Genomic DNA, 21,537 nt, shown 5'->3' with positions numbered 1-21,537 from the left:
TCCATTGTAGTCTTCCTCTACATTTTCATTTTTGACCTGCACCCAGGGCTGTTGCAATTGTAAAGGTTGTGCTCCTCTCTGTCTATATATATATACATATACAGGAACAAGGCCAGCACTCTCAGGATTTAAACAACTACCAAACAAATATATAACTCCAAAAAAAAACAAAGGTTTATTACTTAAAAAAATACATGTATATTTTTAAAACAAATCTGTGACACATCCATTATAGTTATAACACAAGCTGTAAGATACATTATCTTGTGTGAATAAATCATTCCAAATAAACAGATCATTTAACATAACAAGTTTTATCTCCCAGAGAGTTTAATGCAAAATCAAACATTTTTATTATTGAAAAAAAAAGAGGTACATTGTAGACAAAACAAAGTTGTTGAAATATTTTCTTTCTATCCTTGTGCTCCCAGCTGCTTAGTCTGGCGTACCCAATACTATGGCTGGAATTTTAGCCTATAGAGCAGTACTTCCAAATCAGAAGCAACCGGACACTGGCAAACTCAGTGGGATATGAGACAGCTGGAGAAACGGAATACTCTCTCAACATATACCTTACTGCCCAAGTATGCCTTATTGTGATGTGGATCCTCATACCATATATGCTATAGAAGGCTTTTCCCTGCTTCATTATCATTCTATAGAATAAAGGTCCCAAAATTAAGCCTGATTTATATTAACGGAGAGGCCGTTCTTTGCCCACTGATCTGCAGCATATGACCATAAATGAGTCTGCAGTCAGAGCTTGCTCAAAAGAGTTCTGGCAGCCTACAGTCCTTTGGCTAACAAAGCTATGATATTTCACTCCTTTAGACTTGTAATTAAATATCTTATATCTTAGTATCCGGGAGCAGAATGGTTTGTTTTAATTAGCTTAGCTATTGACCCAGGACAATCTGAATTCCCTCAGCTCCTTAGCTGCCCATATCATGGGACTATATCAGAACATCTGTAAAGAATTTCTCATCTAACAAAAGGATTTTCTCTGTTAAAGATACATTTATTCAGGTTGAAGAAATATGTTTAAGTGAAACTATAACTTTTTTTCAAAGCATTTGGCATTTATACATATAGGCATGATTACTAAATATGGTGAGAGGACACTGAATTTAGATGAAGTATGATATTAATCACCCAAAATTCACTATGCATGCTTGGATTTCGCTTGGATTTTGCCTTGTATGAATGTCATAGCAGTGGGTGGAAGTTGCACAATCCAAAACTGTGTATCATTTGCAATGACAGGATGAATTCAAGGTACATCCATGCTTCCTTGTGCTTTGTGTTGGAAAGTGTCAAAAGATACAACGAGAACAAGAAGCAAACTAATGCTTTACTGCAATTGCCCTATCTGTATTAAACCCTAATAGGCACAATCCTACACCCAGAAGTATGTGAATTGATTGCTTTGGACATTAGAATTCAAGCCGTTTAATTTTTATACTGATAGAAATTCTAAAATGTAACCCAGTAGATATGACATAGGGATGATTGTGAGTGGTCAATAGAACCGCTTTAGAATATAAGAAATGTAATACTGGCAGTAACACAACATTAATGGATCAGGAAAGGATACATATACAGTTCAAACTTTATTTATAACCATAAAAAATACAAACCCCTGACCAGTCCCCGTGTATATATAGTCATATGTCAGCTGAGTGGTTCTTATACTGCTTAGCTACCATGCTTACTAATCTGTTTTGAATTTGCGGTTGGGCCTACACATCTCATCATTCATCATGGCTAGCTGGAATGTTCAGGATCAAGTAATGAGCATTCCTACTGCCTTACAAGGCTGAGCAAGTGAGTCTGTTCCAATGAGCAAATGGATGTAAAAAAAAAAAAGGAAATTGGATTAGAAGGGGGTGTCTCTAAACAGAGCAGGAATTTCTGGTATTTTTTTAAAGAAAGATGCTTTTATCTGAATGAATTTGAAAAGTTCCACCAAAGTATATTTTGAGTAAATCCCCTAAATTGTTATTATGCACTGAGATACAAAGCTCAGACATTGCACTGTGCCTTACCAATGATACAATGCATATTATCGCTCTTTTGTTTGAGTATAATAAACTAATATCATCAGAATTATAAATATATATATATATATATATATATATATATATTTACCTCTAATTTAAATAAAACTAAATCCAAATGAAGATTTAAATGATGGGAGTTATTTTTCTGAACTGTTTGTACAAGTTACATTAATCTCTTTTATGAATTCCTCAAGGGTCAACCAATAATACAGAGCTGTAGTTTTGTCGTATTGTGGCAAATCCATTCTAATGAAACCAGGCTGTATATCATACAGTTAATTTGGTGGTAAGGTTGGGTTGGGTTGCATCCCATTCGTAAGAATTGATATGTAAGATGACAGAGGCTATTATTAACCACACAAACCTGGAATGTAATCACAAAATATTGTTTATGCCTGCAAAAAAATAAACTGAAAAAGTTTTACAATCATACTTTCTGCAGTAACATTTAGGGCAATGACACATGGGGCACTCTGTCTGCTCTAGGGAATTGAGCATCCCTACGTATAACAAAGCTCCTAAAAATTCCCTTCAATAGGTGAGAAGAAGGCTTTTTCAAAAACTTATGCCATTCATGTAGCGATTTCCTTTCATATTTGCCTGGGGAAAGCTAGGCTTCTTGCGAGCAGTGCCACCATCAGGAATCATGCAGCCCCATACTACTTAGTTAGCAGGTTCCTAGGGGCCTTAATTATTATCCATTGGTCACCTAGGATGTTAAGTAGAGGGACCTGCCAACAGTAGAATGGGGTCCGAATAAAAAAAATGACCTGGGGAAGCATGACAATGTTCCTCATACACCAAGGGGCACATTTACTAATCCACGAACGTCCGAAAAGCGCCCAAATGCGTTTTTTTTTCGTAATGATCGGTATTTTGCGACTTTTTCGAGTACTCAATACGAAAAAGCCGCGACAATTCGCAAAATTCGCAATGACTATGAAAAAGTCGCGACAATTCACGAAATTTGTAATGGCTATGAAAAAGTCGCGACAATTCGCGCAAGTCGTAACGGCTACGAAAAAGTCGCCAAAAATACGAAAAAGTCGCAAAATGTTCGTTTTCCAATCCGAATTTTTCCCATTCGGATTTGTGGATTTGTAAATCAGCCCCCAAGTAATGCATAAGGCATATATGGGGGACCCTGCGCAGGTCCATTGTCCAAGGAACACTTCCTAAGCCTGATGCAGTCTTTGCTACTACAGTATTTTCCAGTCTAAAGGTTACTATATGAGCAAACCCCAATCAGATAATATTTTATAAAGGCATAATTTTCCCACAAATATAGAGAAGCAGGCTACCTACTCAGTCAACACTAGCTGAATAAGCAAGCAACATCTGCTGGAGAATTGGCAGCTTTCGTTATTTGCAGCAAATGTTGATGCGTTATCAGGTAAAAATAATATAATATAATAATGCTGCTGCTTTAGAAAAAATGATATTGAATATTCAGCAAGTTTAGTCGCTCCTTAGTGAGAGCTGATACAGCTGATTTGATATCGGACCCATGGAATCTGGTCAGTTGATTCTTCCCCTGCTCATATAATGTGCAGTTATAACCTTGTAGCTCACTATAGAACACATTTTGAGGAAATATATTTTTGATATAATTGTCAATTTGTTAAATCTTTCATTACCATCAGGAACAGTTATTGGATAAACCTGCCCTCCCCGCTCTTATTTTTAGCGAATAGTTACTAACTCACTGGTTGATCCAAATCGGTCTTTACAATGTGCAAATGAAACTGTTAAATCTGCTTTTTTTCCTCTAAACTGTTTTATGTTTCACTTGTTCTAATCTGATAGCTTCTGGGTTGTCTCAGTTCATCACACAATTTGTAATATTGTTGTCAGAACACCTCATTGGAGAGTTAAAGATAATTAAGCTGAATTGAATTACCTTGAATGTTATTGATGATATGAATATACAGTATGTTCTAATTAAATGAGCTACAAAGCTGGAAATGTGCTTATTCCCTGGATTGTTACAAGGCAGCCTGGAATTGGGAAGATGAACCTGTACTTTATTGTGGTTACTTCTCCTCAGTTTTACATCAGTTTAACCATTGCTTGCTTGGTTAAAGGGAAAACACGTTTAAAGAAAAACTATACCCCCAAATAATGTAGGTCTCTATAAAAATATATAAGCACTGTTTTAGTAGTATGTGCTATTGGGTAATCAAGATGCACACAAACAAGCCAAGACACACATACTGTACATGTTAGGTCACATCTAGTGATGAGCGAATTTTTTTCACATTGGATTCGCAGCGAATTTCCGTATGTCGCCATTGCCAAATTGTTTTGGGTAACTTCCGTGAAAATTCGCCCCGGAAAAGTTTGCCGCATGGAAATTGGCCGCGTTCGCGTCAACATGGGCGCGGTCACATCAAAATGGGCGCGGTTGGACCCCCTGGATGTGACAGCTATGCCTGATAACTGAAGGCTATGTATACAGTATGTAGCGTCAAAATTGGGCGGGCGACAAAAAAAATAGCCACGGCGACAAAAAATGAATGTGGGCGACAAAAAAAATAGCCGCGGGTGACAAAAAATACATGTGGGCGACAAAAAAATAGCCACGGCGACAAAAAATAGATGTGGGCGACAAAAAATAGATTGAGCGACAAATGTGTTTTGCGAATTTTCTTGCCGTTTCGCGAATTTTATGGTGAAGCGAAACAGGACAGATTCACTCATCACTAGTCACATCAGCCAATTAAAGGGCAAAGATCTGTCTTTTACTCCCACACTACTTCCTGTTACAGTTAGAGCTGCATTATTTCCTGTCAGGTGATCTCTGAGGGAGCACACAGCCCATCACTAAATGGCGGCTCATGTGATAAGATGTAAAAGGCCAATATTTACTGATATATTTATTCCAGTTTCGTAAGATTCTTTAATAGGTCACTTAATATACTATAAACTATCCTTTGGTGAAGTATTATTTCTGGGGGTATTAGTTTCTTTAAAGGTAGACCTTAACTTCCATGAATTTAATGTAAAACTGGTCCAGTCATTAGTATACTCAATACTATGTTCAGCATTAACTAAATAAATAGAGATTGTGCTGAAGAAACTATTTGTCTAATATTTTAATCATGAGCTAAACAGGGTAACTGAAACTACTTCATGTTTGGTCCTTGCGAGGTAGATTATTAGAACTTTTTTTTGAGATGTAGACAGGTGTAATGTAATGTATCACTGCTGACCCCCTGGATCTGATAGCAGTGCCTGATAACTGAAGGCTAGGGTCCCTTACAAAACTAGTATTATACTAGTCTGCTTCCCAATACATAGGGATTCTGTCACGGGAAATGTGCTTTACAAAATGCATCAGTTAGTAGAGCTTCTCCAGCAGAACCCTGCACTCTAATCCATTTTTCAAAAGGGCAAACAGATTTTTTTAAATTTAATTTTGAAATTTGACATGGGACTAGACGTGTTCTAGATTCCCAGGGTGCACTTGTGCTCTGATAAACTTCAGTCATCACCCATGCACCACCTAATGGTAGATATAAGAATAGCACTCAATAGAAAAATCCAAGTCTGGCTCAGCCAAGTCAGGACTCCTCCAGTTACATGGGAGTAGGAGAAACAATAGCTTATCTTAAAGCAATTCTATTGTGCAGTGCTGGCTGCTTCTGAAAGCTCAAGATCAGGCACAATGCACCTACACACCAAGATGGCACCTATACACCAATATTATAGCTAAAAAAAAAAATTTATTGCTTTAAGAATAAAATTCGAAATGGAAGAATGAGTTATTTGCAATGTGAACAGTGTAATATAGTAATAAAAATATACCATAAAATCATGACAGAATCCCTTTAATGATTTTAACCCAAAAATGAAGCTGACTGATTTATTGTTTTGCGTTACATGAAACAGCTGAAGATTCAGTAGCCTTTACCTTTTATTATCATCTTGCTGTTTTCAGCCATGATCTGAAGATGTAGATAATTAGAGCATCGAGAGGTGCTGACATTTATTAATTGAATTCTTCAGTGGCCTAATTATAGTTTAGGTAAAATTAAGCTGTACTTGGCATTTTTCCGCAGCCCAGCTTATTGATGTTGCTGCATAAAATACAGGGTTTTCAGTATATAATCTACTGGTATAACACTTATTGTAGCATTGCCATAAGAAATTGTAGCATGGTACCTACAATTAGCAGCACTTGTGTTGTTGTAGATACTTTATAAAACAAGTCTTTTTCATCACTAAATACATGAGATGTAATTTACAAATGCTTCAAAATGGATGCAATGGACTAATGCATTATTATGAATGCAGCCAAAATCATGCTGAATCATGGGTACAAAAAACAGCACATCCAAATTAAATCACTTGCATTCATAAAATACATTATGGTGTCAGAACAAACCATTAAAATAACAACATACTGTAGGTCAGTGCTGTCCAACTGGCGGCCCGCGGGCCGCATGCGGCCCTCGACCCCCCTCTGTGTGGCCCCCCACCTGTCTAGCTGCTTTGATGGCTTAACTTTGTGTTAGCTTTAAATGGTATCAGTACTAACCTTAACTGGCCCCCTGCATAGTTATCACCTCAGATTCAGGCTGTAAACCCTCCGTATTGTTTAAAAATGTAATCCCCTGTGTTGTTCACACCTTTTAATCTCTGCATTGTTCACCTCCTGCAGTGTTCACACCTCAGGCTCAGGCTGTAATCACTCACATTGTTCACCTATTCACACCTCAGACATTGTATGTACTGCCTGGACTATGCTGCCTGTGTATGGGCAGCATAGGGTAGGCAGAGTATGGCACATAGGCAGCATAGGGCAGGCAGAATGCTGCCTGTGTGTGCCATATTCTGCCTACCCTATGCTGCCTGTGGGAGGTGAACCTGGCAGGGGTTTGGTCTGGGAGTTTGTTAGCAGTTGGAAATAGCCATTAAATGGTCCCTAAGGTGTGTAATTATATGCTGGGGGTTGCTGTGCTATCCACAGGGGAGGAGGAGGCGGCATATCGATTTAAGGGTGTGTCTTAATATGACATAATATCATTCTTTAACATATGAATGATGGTTGATATCCCTGCAGTGACCATTGTGACAAAATGGGTGTGGTTTGAAGTGGGTGTGGTTTAAAATGGAGGAGTGGCCAAAACTGTCTTCCATTAGCGGCCCTCCACCATGTATGCGAGAGAAATTCCGGCCCTCGGCACCGCAGAAGTTGGACAGCACTGCTGTAGGTGATTAGTAAGCATAATCATTACTTATACAGGTATGGGACCTGTAATCCAGAATGCTCGGGACCTGGGGGTTTTCCAGATAAGGGATCTATCTGTGATTTGGATCTCTATGCCTTAAGTCTTCTAAGAAATCATTGAAACATTAATTAAACCCAATAGGATTGTTTTGCCTCCAATATGGATTCATTATATCTTAGTTGGGATCAAGTACAGGTACTGTTTTATTATTACAGAGAAAAGGGAATCATTTAACCATTAAATAAACCCAATAGGGCTGTTCTGCCCCCAATAAGGGGTAATTATATCTTAGTTGAGAGGAAGTACAAGGTACTGCTTTATAATTATTGAGAAAAAGTAAATCATTTTTTTAAATTTTAATTATTTGATTAAAATGGAGTCTGATCTTCCCGTAATTCAGAGCTTTCTGGATAACAGATCCTATACCTGTATATGTAATTGTAATAGTAATTATATTTTATGGCCTGTATGACTCAACCTGTGCCATGGAACTCCTTGGCGACTTTTAATATCCTTATATTTTACACTAGGGGGTATTTAATGGTTATAAATAATTATTAGAATACATATTTCTATTTGTGTAAATAGGACACTATGAAGCTTTTTGTACAATATATTTTCTACCTGTACCGTGTACGTTCTTACTATGGAACCAACAGGTAGGCTTGTTCAATCACTTTGAACAATTTTAATTATTGGCTTATAATGGAGTCTATAGAAGATGGCTTTTCCATAAATTGGAACTTTCTGGATAACAGGTTTCTGGATACCGGACCCTAACTTGGTACTAGCATTTTTATGCATATCTCATTATGCTACTGGATGGCAATTTTTGGACAGTTTGATGCTGCCCTTAAGGCAAGATGATCCAAATTACCCTAAACCCCTACTACTGAACCACATTTCCAAGGATTAAGAAAGATGTAGGTTTGCAGTTGAACAAGTGGAAACTTGTGGGTTAGAAAGCTTTGCAGTATACTTTGAACAAATCTAACTGTTACATTAAAGGTCTCTCCCTTGCCCCAAGTCGAAAGCCCACCCTGCCCATACGTAAAAGCAATACTGGCAATGATTCTATGTTTGCTATTTTCTGCAGTCAGTGCTACAGTGACACCAATAGGCATTTTTAGAAAATCTTCCTTTTCCCTATTCACTCCTATTGTTTTGTAACATAAACCAAAGAGACAGAACCAAGGGAAAGGAATTAAAACTTCCCCCTGTACATCCAGGCAATTATTCATCTTGAATATAACATGCTGGGAGGACATCAGGTGGGAAAGGGAAAATCAATCTGGTATTTTGGCACCCGGCTGAATGGTCAGGGCCAGATTTACATTGCTTATTACTAGGGATCTGTTCATGCATCAGTGTGTGTTGTCACAACAGAACACAATGCAGTGACATGTATATCAGCTGGATGTCATTTCATATTATGTACGATTATTGCACTGATAGCCAACCCATGGCTTTGTTGCCCTTGTTGAGATGAAATTGTACTCCTGGTCTTCTCAGATGGCTATTTCTGAAGAAGAGTTGTAGTTCAGCAGTTAGTTAGTGTGGTGTTAGTATGGTTACATCATAATCCTAAGCACATTTACATTAAAAATGTTTACACATATAATTGCAATTGAAATAACTACATGTTTATCACTTTCCCAGTCCGTGTCAGTTGAGGCAATTGTTTATGGAAGCTGAGTGTATTTCATTCAAAGATACCTAAGATTGAAAATAATGAGAAAAAACCACAGAGGGATTAATAACTACTTTTATGGTCATTGACTTGAAGACCTATCTTCCTGAATTCCTTATCATCATTTCAACCTTAATGATTTGTTTATCATCATTTCCAAATTCTTGCCTGAAGAAAACGTATTTATAATTTGGCTTAGTCCTTATTCCCTTGACAAAACTTGGCAAATAGGCTCGAAGGGGAAGGTGAAGGGCAACTCTAGCTGGGAAATTGGGAAAATGCAATGATAAAAAAAGGCTTTACATCTCCAAATATCATGTATCAAATATCTAATTGAGTTCAGAAATCTTCTTTGCTGGGAAGGCATATATTGGAATTTCAAAGATTTTGATATTTTCTATGAAACAGAGCGCTATCATTGTTTTATTGGAGATTTAAATTATTGCTCTGGGGAGAAACGGTATCACTGACCCCACCCATATAAACATATAAATATATACAAACGAATAGGCAATTTGCAGCAGAATAACCCACGCCAGTATTAAATGAATGTAAACATGAACTCTCCATAAACAATACTTAATTTCTCTTTAATTTGTTTGATTCGGCTTCCATTTGATTTGTTTATGTCTAGATATTCCTTTGATGTGTTTTGAGCTGTTCCTGTGCATTTAAATGTCTTCCATTTCAGTTTCAAAATACGTAACTTGCCTGATGAAGGGATGTAAGCGTTCCTGAAAGCTTGCTGTTTTACTTATCACTTCACGCATAAAACTCTTTCCAGTGTGCCATCTACCCTTCACATTTCTAGTCCAGTACAAGCAGTGTATTGGCGGTTTACATACCCATAATATAGAAAACATTTCATTTTTTCGAAATCAAATCTAATAAGACCGCATTTACTTTAATGCCTTTCTCTAAATATTTACCTTTTTTGCATTAAAGCATGCACATTTGTTAACATAAACTGACACTTAGGGGCACATTTACTAATCCACGAACGTCCGAAAAGCGTCCGAATGCGTTTTTTTCGTAATGATCCATATTTTGCGACTTTTGCGAGCGCTCAATACGAAAAAGTCACGACAATTCGCGAAATTCGTAATGGCAATGAAAAAGTCGCGACAATTCACGAAAATCATAATGGCTATGAAAAAGTCGCGACAATTCACGAAATTTGTAATGGCTATGAAAAAGTTGCGACAATTCACGATAGTCATAATGGCTATGAAAAAGTTGCGACAATTCACAAAATTTGTAATGGCTATGAAAAAGTCGCGACAATTCGCGCAAATCGTAACGGCTACGAAAAAGTCGCAAAAAATATGAAAAAGTCACAAAATGTTAGTTTTCCAATCTGAATTTTTCCCATTCGGATTCGTGGATTAGTAAATCAGCCCCTTATAAAATGATATTTTCTTTAAAAATTAGTACAAAGAAAAACACTTCTGAAAATGATCTCTTACTGCCAATTGAAGTAAATGTTCCCTTAGTATGTGTCAAGCAGACAGCGTATTTACTCTTCACCTTCATTTTCACCTGAGCAATTATTTTGCTCTAGGAAAAGAAACAATTCTTCAACACAAGAATAAAAAGAACTGCGCTGAGCTTCTAAATAGGACATTGTAAGCACTGGTTCCATTGATTAATCACTTTAATTTCATATGGTAAAATATATATCTTTTTAATGTTTTCAAAAATTTTAATTTCCACTCATTGGCAAATTTTAAATCAATATGGTACAAACAAATTTACAAGGAACCCTATAAAACAGGTGTCCCCAACCTTTTTTACTCGTGAGCCGCAGTCAAATGTAAAAAGACTTGGAGAGCAACACAAGCACCATAAAAGTTAATGGAGGAGCCAAATAAGGGCTAAGATTGGCTATTAGGCAGCCTCTATGCACCCTATCAGCTTACAGGGGGCTTTATTTGGTAGGAAATCTTGTTTTTATTCAACCAAAACTTGCCCCCAAGTCAGGAATTCAAAAATAAATACCTGGTTTGGGGGCACTGAGAGCAACATCCAAGGGGTTGAGGAGCAACATATTGCCCCTGAGCCACTGGTTGGGGATCACTGCTATAAAACATAGTAGAAGAATTGGCATGTCAAAAACAGCTCAGGGTCTCAAAGAGCTAAAAATGGTTAAAACTGAATTTTATTGACTACAGGTGTGGCCAGAACATTCAGGAATTTTAACATTCAGAGATTAGGGGGATGATTTATCAACAGTTGAGTTTGAATTGTTTTCTCGATACAACTTTTTTGCACTTAAAAAAAATCGAATTTGAGTTATAGGTCAAAAACTTGAATGTCTGGTATTTATGAAGTGCAAAAATCATAAAAAATGTAAAAGCTTGCGCGTTTCTATCGAAGTCAATGGGAGTTACAAACTTGTAAACTTTTATTTGGACAAATTTTCCTTATTAATAAATAAGCAACCATTCAATATGCAAGTTTATTCGATTTTAAGAAAAGAACCTCGAATTCACAAACTCGAAAATCGATAAATAAGCCCATAGATGTTGATTTTGAAAATTCTGACAGCCCACTAAATTCAGTATTTGGTATTGGCTTCAGACACTACTAATACTATGTTAGTATTTATAACCTGAATTAATATTCCAGCGAATTTGTATTTAAGTGTTTGGTTTTAATGTTTTATAATTAAATTTATTAAATATGTCTTTTTTTTTTAAATGCAGTTATCAACTTTTCAATCTCAAATCAAAAAAGTGTTACCTTGATTCTTATTTCCAGCTGTGGCCAAAATAGTGTCATCTGGATGAGAAAGGTGTTTCATTTTCAGTTCTGAGATGTTGAGTTGAGAAATTCAACAACGGAACCAGAGATCTGGGAAAAAGCGGGGACAGTCAGCATGAAGTTCGCAGTTAGTGTACTTACAATATCCATGGGTTTCTCTCTCCCGCACTTCAGATCAGCAACCCAAACAACAGAGACCTCATAAATATTTACTCTGTCATTGTGTGGTTAATATAACAGGTTTACATTGGTTTAAAGTTCATGTTTTACTTTGCTTGACAGAAAATGTATTGTTTTGGCACTGCAAGGTATACGATAAAAAAAAAACACACAGGACCCATTATCCAGAATGCTCGGGACCAAGGGTATTCTGGTACTAAGGGGACTTAACGTAATTTGGATCTCCATACCTTAAGTCTACTAAAGAATCAATAAAACATTAATTAAACCCTATGGGATTGTTTTGCATCCAATAAGGATTATTTATATCTTAGTTGGGATCAAGTACAGGTACTGTTTTATTATGACAGAGAAAAGGGAATCATTTAACCATTAAATAAACCCAATAGGGCTGTTCTGCCCCCAATAAGGGGTAATTATATCTTAGTTGGGATCAAGTACAGGTACTGTTTTATTATTACAGAGAAAAGGGAATCATTTAACCATTAAATAAACCCAATAGGGCTGTTCTGCCCCCCAATAAGGGGTAATTAAATCTTAGTTGGGATCAAGTACAGGTACTGTTTTATTATTACAGAGAAAAGGGAATCATTTAACCATTAAATAAACCCAATAGGGCTGTTCTGCCCCCAATAAGGGGTAATTATATCTTAGTTGGGATCAAGTACAGGTACTGTTTTATTACTACAGAGAAAGGGGAATCATTTAACCATTAAATAAACCCAATAGGGCTGTTCTGCCCCCAATAAGGATTAATTAAATCTTAGTTGGGATCAAGTACAAGGTACTGTTTTATTAATACAGAGAAAAAGGAAACCAGTTTTAAAATTCTGAATTATTTGATTAAAATGGAGTCTATGGGAGACAGGCATTCCGTTATTTGGAGCTCTCTGGATAACGGGATCCCATACCTGTATTGTTCTGTGGTCTAGTAATGGTCTAGCAAGTGTATTGCATCCATTATCTGAAAACCCATTATCTACAGCTCTGAAATACAGGAAGGCCATCTACCATAGACTCCATTTTTAAATAATAAAACAGCATCTTGTATTTGATCCTAATAAAATAATCAATTAAAAATTCTGCTCATTTCGGAAATAATCGAGTTTATCCTCACTGTCCCTCTCTCAGCTTCTGTTTCTCTTCATTCTCTCCCTATGCACGAGTTGGGTGTCAAATTATCATTGACCGTTCCAATATCCAATATATCTTTTAGGGGGGCTCCCTTTCCTAGCAGATGTATTAGAGCTCACTCAAAAACTGATGTGCAAGTACAGAAAGAGCGATGAGAGTGAGCTCTAAGGGGCATATTTATTATAGTGTGTAAGCCAACATCACTAGTGATGTTGCCCATAACAACCAATCAGCAATTCGATTTGAACAGCCACCTACAAGTTAGAAAACAAAAGCAAAGCTCTGTTGGTTGCTATAGGCAACATCACCATTGATGTTGACTTACACACTAGAATAAATATGGCCCTCATCTTCTTGGCCAAAGGAGCCCCCCTAAAAGATACATTGGATCTGTCTTTTAAAATCAGACTCCCAGCTCCTGCATGAAGAGAGAATGAAGAGAGACAGATGCTGAGAGGGGGGCAGTGAAGAGTAACTTCATTATCTCAGAAATGGGTCAGAGTTCCTAATTGATTTTATCTAGAAAATGCCTTATTTCAGTATGACATTTATTACATTTTCATTTCCGCAATAGTTCCAATTTAAGTTGGGAATGAGCTGCTCTGTTTCCTGTAGGCTCATGTTTTCTTCCATTTCCATACTTATCCCACTGCTTCTTAAGGGTGAAGGCACACTGAGCTACTAGTAGAAGCTACTTCTTCACAGCTACTTAACACCAGAAAATACCTTGCCATAGACAATACTGAGAATTGCCTCCACTAAAACACATGTAGAGACAATTATCAGTAAATGATCAGCATTGTCTATTTTAGTAGCCATGACAAGTAGCTGCTACTAGTAGCTCTGTGTGTCTTCACCCTAAAATGACTTTGAAAAGAGCCTTAACATACGTACACGGCAAAGTGTTAATTACAGAATATCAAAGATAGCAACTATCACCATTTCTCACCTTCTCTTCATTTTTGTGTGGAATAGAGTGTTATGTTGCATCTCTCTTTCAGAACAGAATGCGTTAATATGTCATTGCTTGCATGCCATCTTTATGCATAATAATCTATCAGGAGAAAGCTGTTAATTAATGTTATGTATATTAAATTTTCAAACCCCCAGAAAGTCGGGCGCTTGATTTCTGCATCTGGATAAGTGGGATAAAATAAATGAAACACCGAGGTGATTTATTTATGGAAAATAAATTGCATCACTTAGGTTAATGAAACAGTCATGCATATTGCATGGAAAATAATCATACATGCTTGGATATTATTGAATTATTTATTCTTCAACAACCCTAGGTGGAACAGGAAGGGAAGGTATTCATTTGCTAAACAGGAGTTTAGTGTCATATTAACATTAGAGGTAATAGACAAGTGGCTGTTAGATGGGTTGGTAGCTAATGTACATGGAATGATTGTATTGCAAGGGCAGTGTTAGTAAGGTTTGGGAGATACATACAAACATTGGTGGTGGGACTTCTGTAGACAGTAATTGCTAAAAGTTGCACATCATCAATAACTGTAGGTTGGTTAACTCTGATATCGCATAGTATATTTCCCTTTTAAAAGCACAATGATAAATGCTATCTCCAGTATACTCTACTTTGTATTTATCCATTCTACGCACATAAATATGCTCTCGCAAGTTGCTGAAACAGATAAAAGCATTCAGTGCAGATAAATCAGACAGGTAAATGGCACATAACCTTGAGCAGACGATGCAGTGTCTCTGTATTAAAGCTTTTAGGTAAATTATTTAAGTTTACAAAAATAATATATGGTATAGCAAACAACATTTGCCACTTGAGTCTTCTTCATAACTGCATTAAAATGCACTCTAAAGTCAATGAAAGAGCTGGATAGATGAAAAATAAAATAAAATGGATGAGAGTTTACTTTTCTAACGAATATATGTGTATAGTACGAAGGAGAGAGGCTCATTAATTTGGAAAGTAGCCATAAAGAAGAGAAGAGAAGTTGGAAACTACAGGAATTAGTGGGTAAAGAAAGCGTTCAAGCTGAACGGCACAGCATGGCTCCAAACAGTTAATTCTCAGCTTTATAAGTTTTCATATACACACATGCAGTGCTGGAAGACCCCAAATATGAGCCTATGAATAAGTGCCCCAATAGGCACAAAACACCTTAGGCCATCTCTTCATGTCCTTCCTCTTGTGTTTTAGCTATTTTCTCTTTTTGGGAATTACTTCTGTATCCTTATACTTGCAGACAGAGCTGCCTGGGGAGGTCCAAACTGAAGGGACTGGCCTGGGTCCTGCACATATGTTGTAGTAAGGGTAGAGATGAAGTGTTAGGAAAAGCAGATTTAGTAGGGAAAAATAGACAGAGAGGGCGCTTAAGTGAGTAAAAACCAGAGAGGCATAGGTCTTTTATTTTTAGGAGTTGTTTGGTATAATCTGCAACCTGTGCTTAGAAATGTTTGGAAAAGCCTGGACGTAAAACTGGGAACAGTCCAACTTCACTGACTGACTTGTTTTGGGTATTTAAAATAGTCTAATGACAGGAGACCCTGTCTTGGGTAACTATTATATTACATATATATTTATATTTTTTTCCCAAAGGAAGTAGGTAAATAATTGTTGGAGGCAATGGTTTTATTATACATTGAAATGGAGAGTTTATTTTCTGGAAAAGGCAATCTATTATATCTATAGCTTCTCTATAAAGTAGTGTTTTTTCCCTAGTAGTTATTTCACCTTAAGTACCTTAAGTAGTTTTTTCCACTGATGTAAATTTAAGAAAGGGATAACTTTAGCCATGTCCAATAACCACAAGCCAGCTAAATGTTTGCTGTGTATATGGCATCTTTGCACACATCTTCCATAAAGTCTAAAATCTTTTTCTTTCTTTCTTTCTTTCTTTCTTTCTTTCTTTCTTTCTTTCTTTCTTTCTTTCTTTCTTTCTTTCTTTCTTTCTTTCTTTCTTTCTTTCTTTCTTTCCCTTTGAATTGTGCTTTAGTGTTATTTGCAGCATACAAATAATGGACGGTAAATCTCTATGCTTGTTATTTATAACTATGGGCGCCTTATTTTTTATTCATCTAATGTGCATTTCTACTTTTCTGTATTTTTTTTCCAGCTTGCAGACCGGGATTTTACAAAGCATTTACTGGAAACCTTAAATGTACCAAATGCCCCCCTCATAGTTCTACTCAGGAAGATGGGGCAACTTATTGCAACTGTGAGAAAAACTTCTACAGAGCAGATAAAGATCCTCCATCCATGGCATGCACACGTATGTATAATCTTCTGTTTGCCTGCTGGTCTTCAACTATCTGCTTTTTGTAAAATTATTTTTTCTATATCAGGGACTCCCTGCTCTCCTGCAGTTAATAAACAATGACTCCCAGCATTCTCTGCCAGCCCTCAACTGTTAACTGGTTCAAAGCCATGTGAAGTTTAGGGGGGGTGCCATCCCATGCTTCCATTAACCACATCTGTTAAACAATATACAGCCTTTTCATGATTTTTAATGTAATAATATGGTTTGGAACAGTTACCAAGTCTGACCCCCTGACCAGTGAATATTCAACTAATTAAGAAATTTGTCATCTTAACCCAAAAGTTGAAAAATGTTCTATGTATGATTTCTGTTTTTTACAGGTCCACCCTCTGCACCAAGAAACCTTATTTCCAACATCAATGAGACATCAGTAATACTAGACTGGAGTTGGCCATTGGATACTGGAGGTCGAAAGGACATCACTTTCAATGTTGTTTGCAAACGTTGTGGAGTAAATGTGAAATACTGTGAATATTGTAAAGGGAATTTAAAATTTATCCCACGGCAGAGTGGGCTAGCCAACACCACTGTGACGGTTACGGATCTCCTGGCCCATACCAACTACACATTTGAGATTGAGTCAGTAAATGGTGTGTCTGACCAAAGTGTATCCAATAGGATTCCTGCTGCAGTTAGCATCACTACTAACCAAGCGGGTAAGTATGCAAATCAGATGTATGTTATATCTACATAATTAGTGATGAGCAAATAAGTCCCATTTCACATTGCCAAAAAATTTGTGAAACTGCTGAAAAATTTACGAAACACAAGTCAATAGGCAATTTTTTTCATGCCAAATGCATTGAACTCAATGGGCATTTTTTCTCACTCCAAATACACTGAAGTCAATGGGCATTTTTTTCTCAAGCCAAATGCATTGAAATAAATGATTTGATTTTTTCAGAATTTTTCTCATGTTTTTTAGGCAAATGTTTTTCATGTGGCGAATTTTTGCTTTGGTTTTGCAAAAAAAAATGTGCGGGTGGAGAAATGCAGAATTTTGCAGCCTGGTGAAAAAGTGATAATATAGTTTACTCATATATCCATTATTCAAGACATAGTATTCAATGGTCTTTCTTTAGGTCAAGGACCATGTTCAATCAACCATATTACCTAAGCACTGTCAACAGCAATAGAAAAAAAACCCATGAGAGTTTTGATTGCTAAAAGGTAGAATTATTGTTGTACTTTAGCTACCACAAGGACTGCCATAGAAACAATGAGAAGTTAAGCCCAACTCAGCATAGCTCTAAAGCAAGTGGACTAACCAAGTAATTTTGAAAAGGTTTTTCTGTTCTTCCAAGTAAAATTGCTTCTTCTTCAGTTTTCTTCTCTTCTTTGGTTAAATAGCATGTTCAGTTGCTTTAGCCCTATCACTGCTAGATACTGTATATCATGATCTGGATGCTTCAAAGAGATATCACCTCAATATGATTCCTGCTTGATGTCTACCCTGTTGATGTTTCGACTTTTATGAATAGTTTTGTTCACCCCTGCTATCTTACAGGTTTTTTTTAACAAATCTTATCTCTAAGCCAATGTTAGATATATGTCTATGAAGATTTTCATTCATCCAGGTCATGGTATATCTAGTATAAATAAATTTAAAGCAACTGGATTTATTTATACTAGATAATGTTAGATATAGTTCCACAACAGCAGGTTAATGGCAACTTGGCACGCCTGTTCTTTATTACTTTGTATGGCAAAGCTAGTAAATTGTATTGAATGGACTGACCATTAATCTCAATTGTTTCCTACAGGAATTAAACCTAACCTGCATTTGTTACTCGGAAAGTTTTATTGAGTTGTTTCCATAGGAAACTATAGATAAAGTGGGCTGCTTTATTGAATCAAGAAGGGAAATAAATTACATAGTCTTCTTGAAATCTATTCTCTCTCAAGAGATTTTCATATCCTGCTGTGAGACAGAGCAATTCATTTTTAATTTATTGGGCCTTTTTATAAAAAAAAAAAATACACACACATAAAGTACATTATAGCAGTGTTTTACATAATTGTGGTTATCTGTAGTTTAACATGAGTTATAGGATGTTGTATCGGCTCCAAATTGAATGGAAAACTGATGATTTTTTATGCGCTTGGATTGGAATGTAATAAAATGTGGAATGACCAAAGTAGGATGCATTATGTCTAACAAGGTCCATGAAGCTTTGAGATACGAGGGTTAAAAAAGGCAGCAAATAACCATGTTTTGTTTCTCACTAGTTTGTTCAGAACTCCAGCTTGTGTGCAAATTTCATTTGTATTTTGCTGGTTTCAGTAGAGATGCCAATTGGGGCATTTCTAGAATGATGTTGGAGGGTGATTCATTAGATGCAAGACTGCTGAGTGTGTAGAAAATATACACAAAGGGAGTTCTCAATAAGTAACATTACTTCAAGCGGCCCCAGACTAAGAGTTGCTCCTCTCCTCCCCACCACTCGCTTTCACAGGCCCTCTCCCTAGATGCACCCCCTTTCCCCTGATGCTTATGCATGTGAAAGTGTTCCTCCTCAGGTCCCATAACACTAAAGAACTGGTGCGTGGGACATTGAAACAATTGTCAGATGTCCTGTTCACTCATTGCCCAGTGCTATGGGAAAAAAACCCCAATGTGGCTGGGCAGTATGTTGCCCCTAAAATCACATCTACTAGGCCTTCCCACAAATCCAGGCCTGTCCTCAAGATAGGTGTGAGTTCCAAGGCATCCTTGCATATATGTGCCATGTACTTTGCCCCTTGAACCATATTTATAAAAGCATATACTAGAACAGTGATCCCCAACCAGTGGTTCAGGGGCAACATGTTCCTCACCACCCCCTTTGATGTCGCCTCAAAGAAGTTGCCTATTTTTACATTTCTGGCTTGGAATCAAGTTTTGGAAGCACAGAGACACAGTTTTACAACAAGCAGAGCCTCCTGCAGGACAACAGTCCACATAGGGCTGCCAAATAGCCACAGCCCTTATTTGGCACCCCCCAAAAAAATGTTATGCTTGTTTGGCTCCCCAACAATTCTTATATCTTGTTGTATATCTTGGGGATCCCTGGGCCAAAATAACACAGGAAATAGAAGTATGTAATCAATTTTTTTGAAATACTTAGAACTTTGGGTCTTCTGGACATAGGGCTTTCCCTTAATATGAAGCACCCTGCTTAAAGGAACAGTAACACCAAAAAATGAAAGTGTATAAAAGTAACTAAAATATAATGTGCTGCTGCCCTGCACTGGTAAAAGTTGTGTGTTTACTTCAGAAAGTCTACTATAATTTATATAAATAAGCTGCTATGTAGCCATGGAGGCAGCCATTCAAAGGAGAAAAGGCACAGGCACATAGCAGATAACAGATAAAACACTATTGTATTCTACAGAACTTATCTGTTATCTGCTATGTAACCTGTGCCTTTTCTCCTTTTTTCCAGCTTGAATGGCTGCCCCCATGGCTACACAGCAGCTTATTATATAAATTATAGTAGTGTTACTGTAGCAAACACACCAGTTTTACCAGTGCAGGGCAACAGTGCATTATATTTTTATTACTTTAAAGCTCTTTCATTTTTTGGTGTTACTGTTCCTTTAAGGCTACTAAAAATCTTAGTCTTGCCATCAACAAATATACATGCTAAGATTTTACCATCAGTGAAAATGAAGAAATATTTGTTAAAATGACAGAATCTTGTATTTCTTGTATATGCTTTACGGAAAATGGGTGTCCAAATATTAGATGTCATTCTTGTATTTTGCACAACTATAGAACTAGTGTAGTCCATTGAAAGTTACATTTGCTCCAACCACTTCCCAATGAAATCAGAGAGTGTTTGTAAAACTATTAAATGACAATGAAAACCTGATGCACTGGGGGTTGGACTCCCCCAAGTAAATCTAATCTCTGTGCCAATTTTAGAAGGAAATGAAGAAACAAATGCCATTTTACTTACGTTTCCTGGGCATCCCCAGCACAGACTCCTGCGTGCACCATAGAGTAGAGTACCATAGAGTGTTTTGCCATACTTTTAATGGCTTGAGCAACAAAATGCCATATTGCATTGCCCAGGTTTGCAACACAAGGGGTGTTACTGCATTTACAATTATTTGGCATTTTAAAACACATTTTTACACTGGACTACAAACTAAAATTATTTATGGAACTTAATAAAGTTGTGGTGCCATAAATGTGGTGATGTTATATGTACTTATTCCCCTTTATCTTTGCCTATAAATGTATTGGTCCCACAGAGTGTGATTTTCCTGCTCTCAGTAGAGCAGAGAGTAAAAACTTGGAGCCGGCCAGCCATTTCCCCTCTACAAGTCCCATCAAACTCAGTCATAAACCTGATACAATTCTACAATCTCCTTTGATTTACAAGTCTATATTATTGCTCAAATATGATCCATAAAATATTTACTTGTGTGAATATTAGCGCCATCTCTGAGTTTAATGTGCGGTATATTTATTGTTTCTCCCACATGCCATTATACCAAGAGCCTGAATAGAAGGTGCAGTAAAAGTCAAGTGATGGCTTGATATACAGTACATGCAGTTCAGGGCCTGTTATTGCAGCTGCTACCTATTACATTTTGCATTCAGAACCTGGGAAATGTTCATCTTTTCGCCATTTGTCTTTGACTTTTAAACTGCCGCCAATAAACAAAGAATGTTTTTTTAATAATGGCCTCTGCTATTCAGAACACAACGCTGTAAGGATCATTGAGAAACATAAGTCATTTTCCAGGCTGGATACACTATGGCAGCCATTGGCTATATGTAATTTCCACCTTCTGCTAAAGCCTGTCTCTAGAGATTGGTTATCTGATCATATGGGCAAATGTTGCCAAACACCTTTAACAAATGAATGCCTTAAATATATATTTTTCCATAATTAAATAAGAACCTTCAAGAGCAATAATAGCCTTTAAAATGTACCCTCACAAATAGTGCTTAGTGATGTCATAAGTGCAAGAGCACTAGGGGTGTATGGGACATTATAGATGACCCCTATACTGTTTTAGTGTAGTGATCCCCAACCAGTGGCTCAGGGGCAACATGTTTCTCACCAACCCCTTGGATGTTGCTCCCAGTGGCCTCAAAGCAGGTGTTAATTTTTGAATTTCTGACTTGGGGGCAAGTTTTGGAGGCATAAAGACCCTGTATACTACCAAACAGAGCCTCCTGTAGT

At 37.0% G+C, this 21,537-nt stretch overlaps 1 protein-coding gene across 2 annotated transcripts in view; it reads left to right on the top strand.

Annotated features, from left to right (window-relative positions):
* Window positions 1-21,537, top strand: part of epha3 (EPH receptor A3) — a 211,827-nt gene that overhangs the window by 133,089 nt on the left and 57,201 nt on the right. For both annotated transcript variants that reach the window (XM_031896587.1, XM_002931773.5), the window contains exons 4-5: window positions 16,154-16,309; window positions 16,678-17,013. In XM_031896587.1, coding sequence (XP_031752447.1) covers window positions 16,154-16,309; window positions 16,678-17,013 — 492 coding nt within the window. The remainder of the gene's footprint in view (window positions 1-16,153; window positions 16,310-16,677; window positions 17,014-21,537) is intronic.

This window comes from Xenopus tropicalis, chromosome 2 (assembly GCF_000004195.4).
Source record: "Xenopus tropicalis strain Nigerian chromosome 2, UCB_Xtro_10.0, whole genome shotgun sequence".
NCBI lineage: Eukaryota > Metazoa > Chordata > Amphibia > Anura > Pipidae > Xenopus > Xenopus tropicalis.
This window is presented reverse-complemented; position numbering and strand designations above follow the sequence as displayed.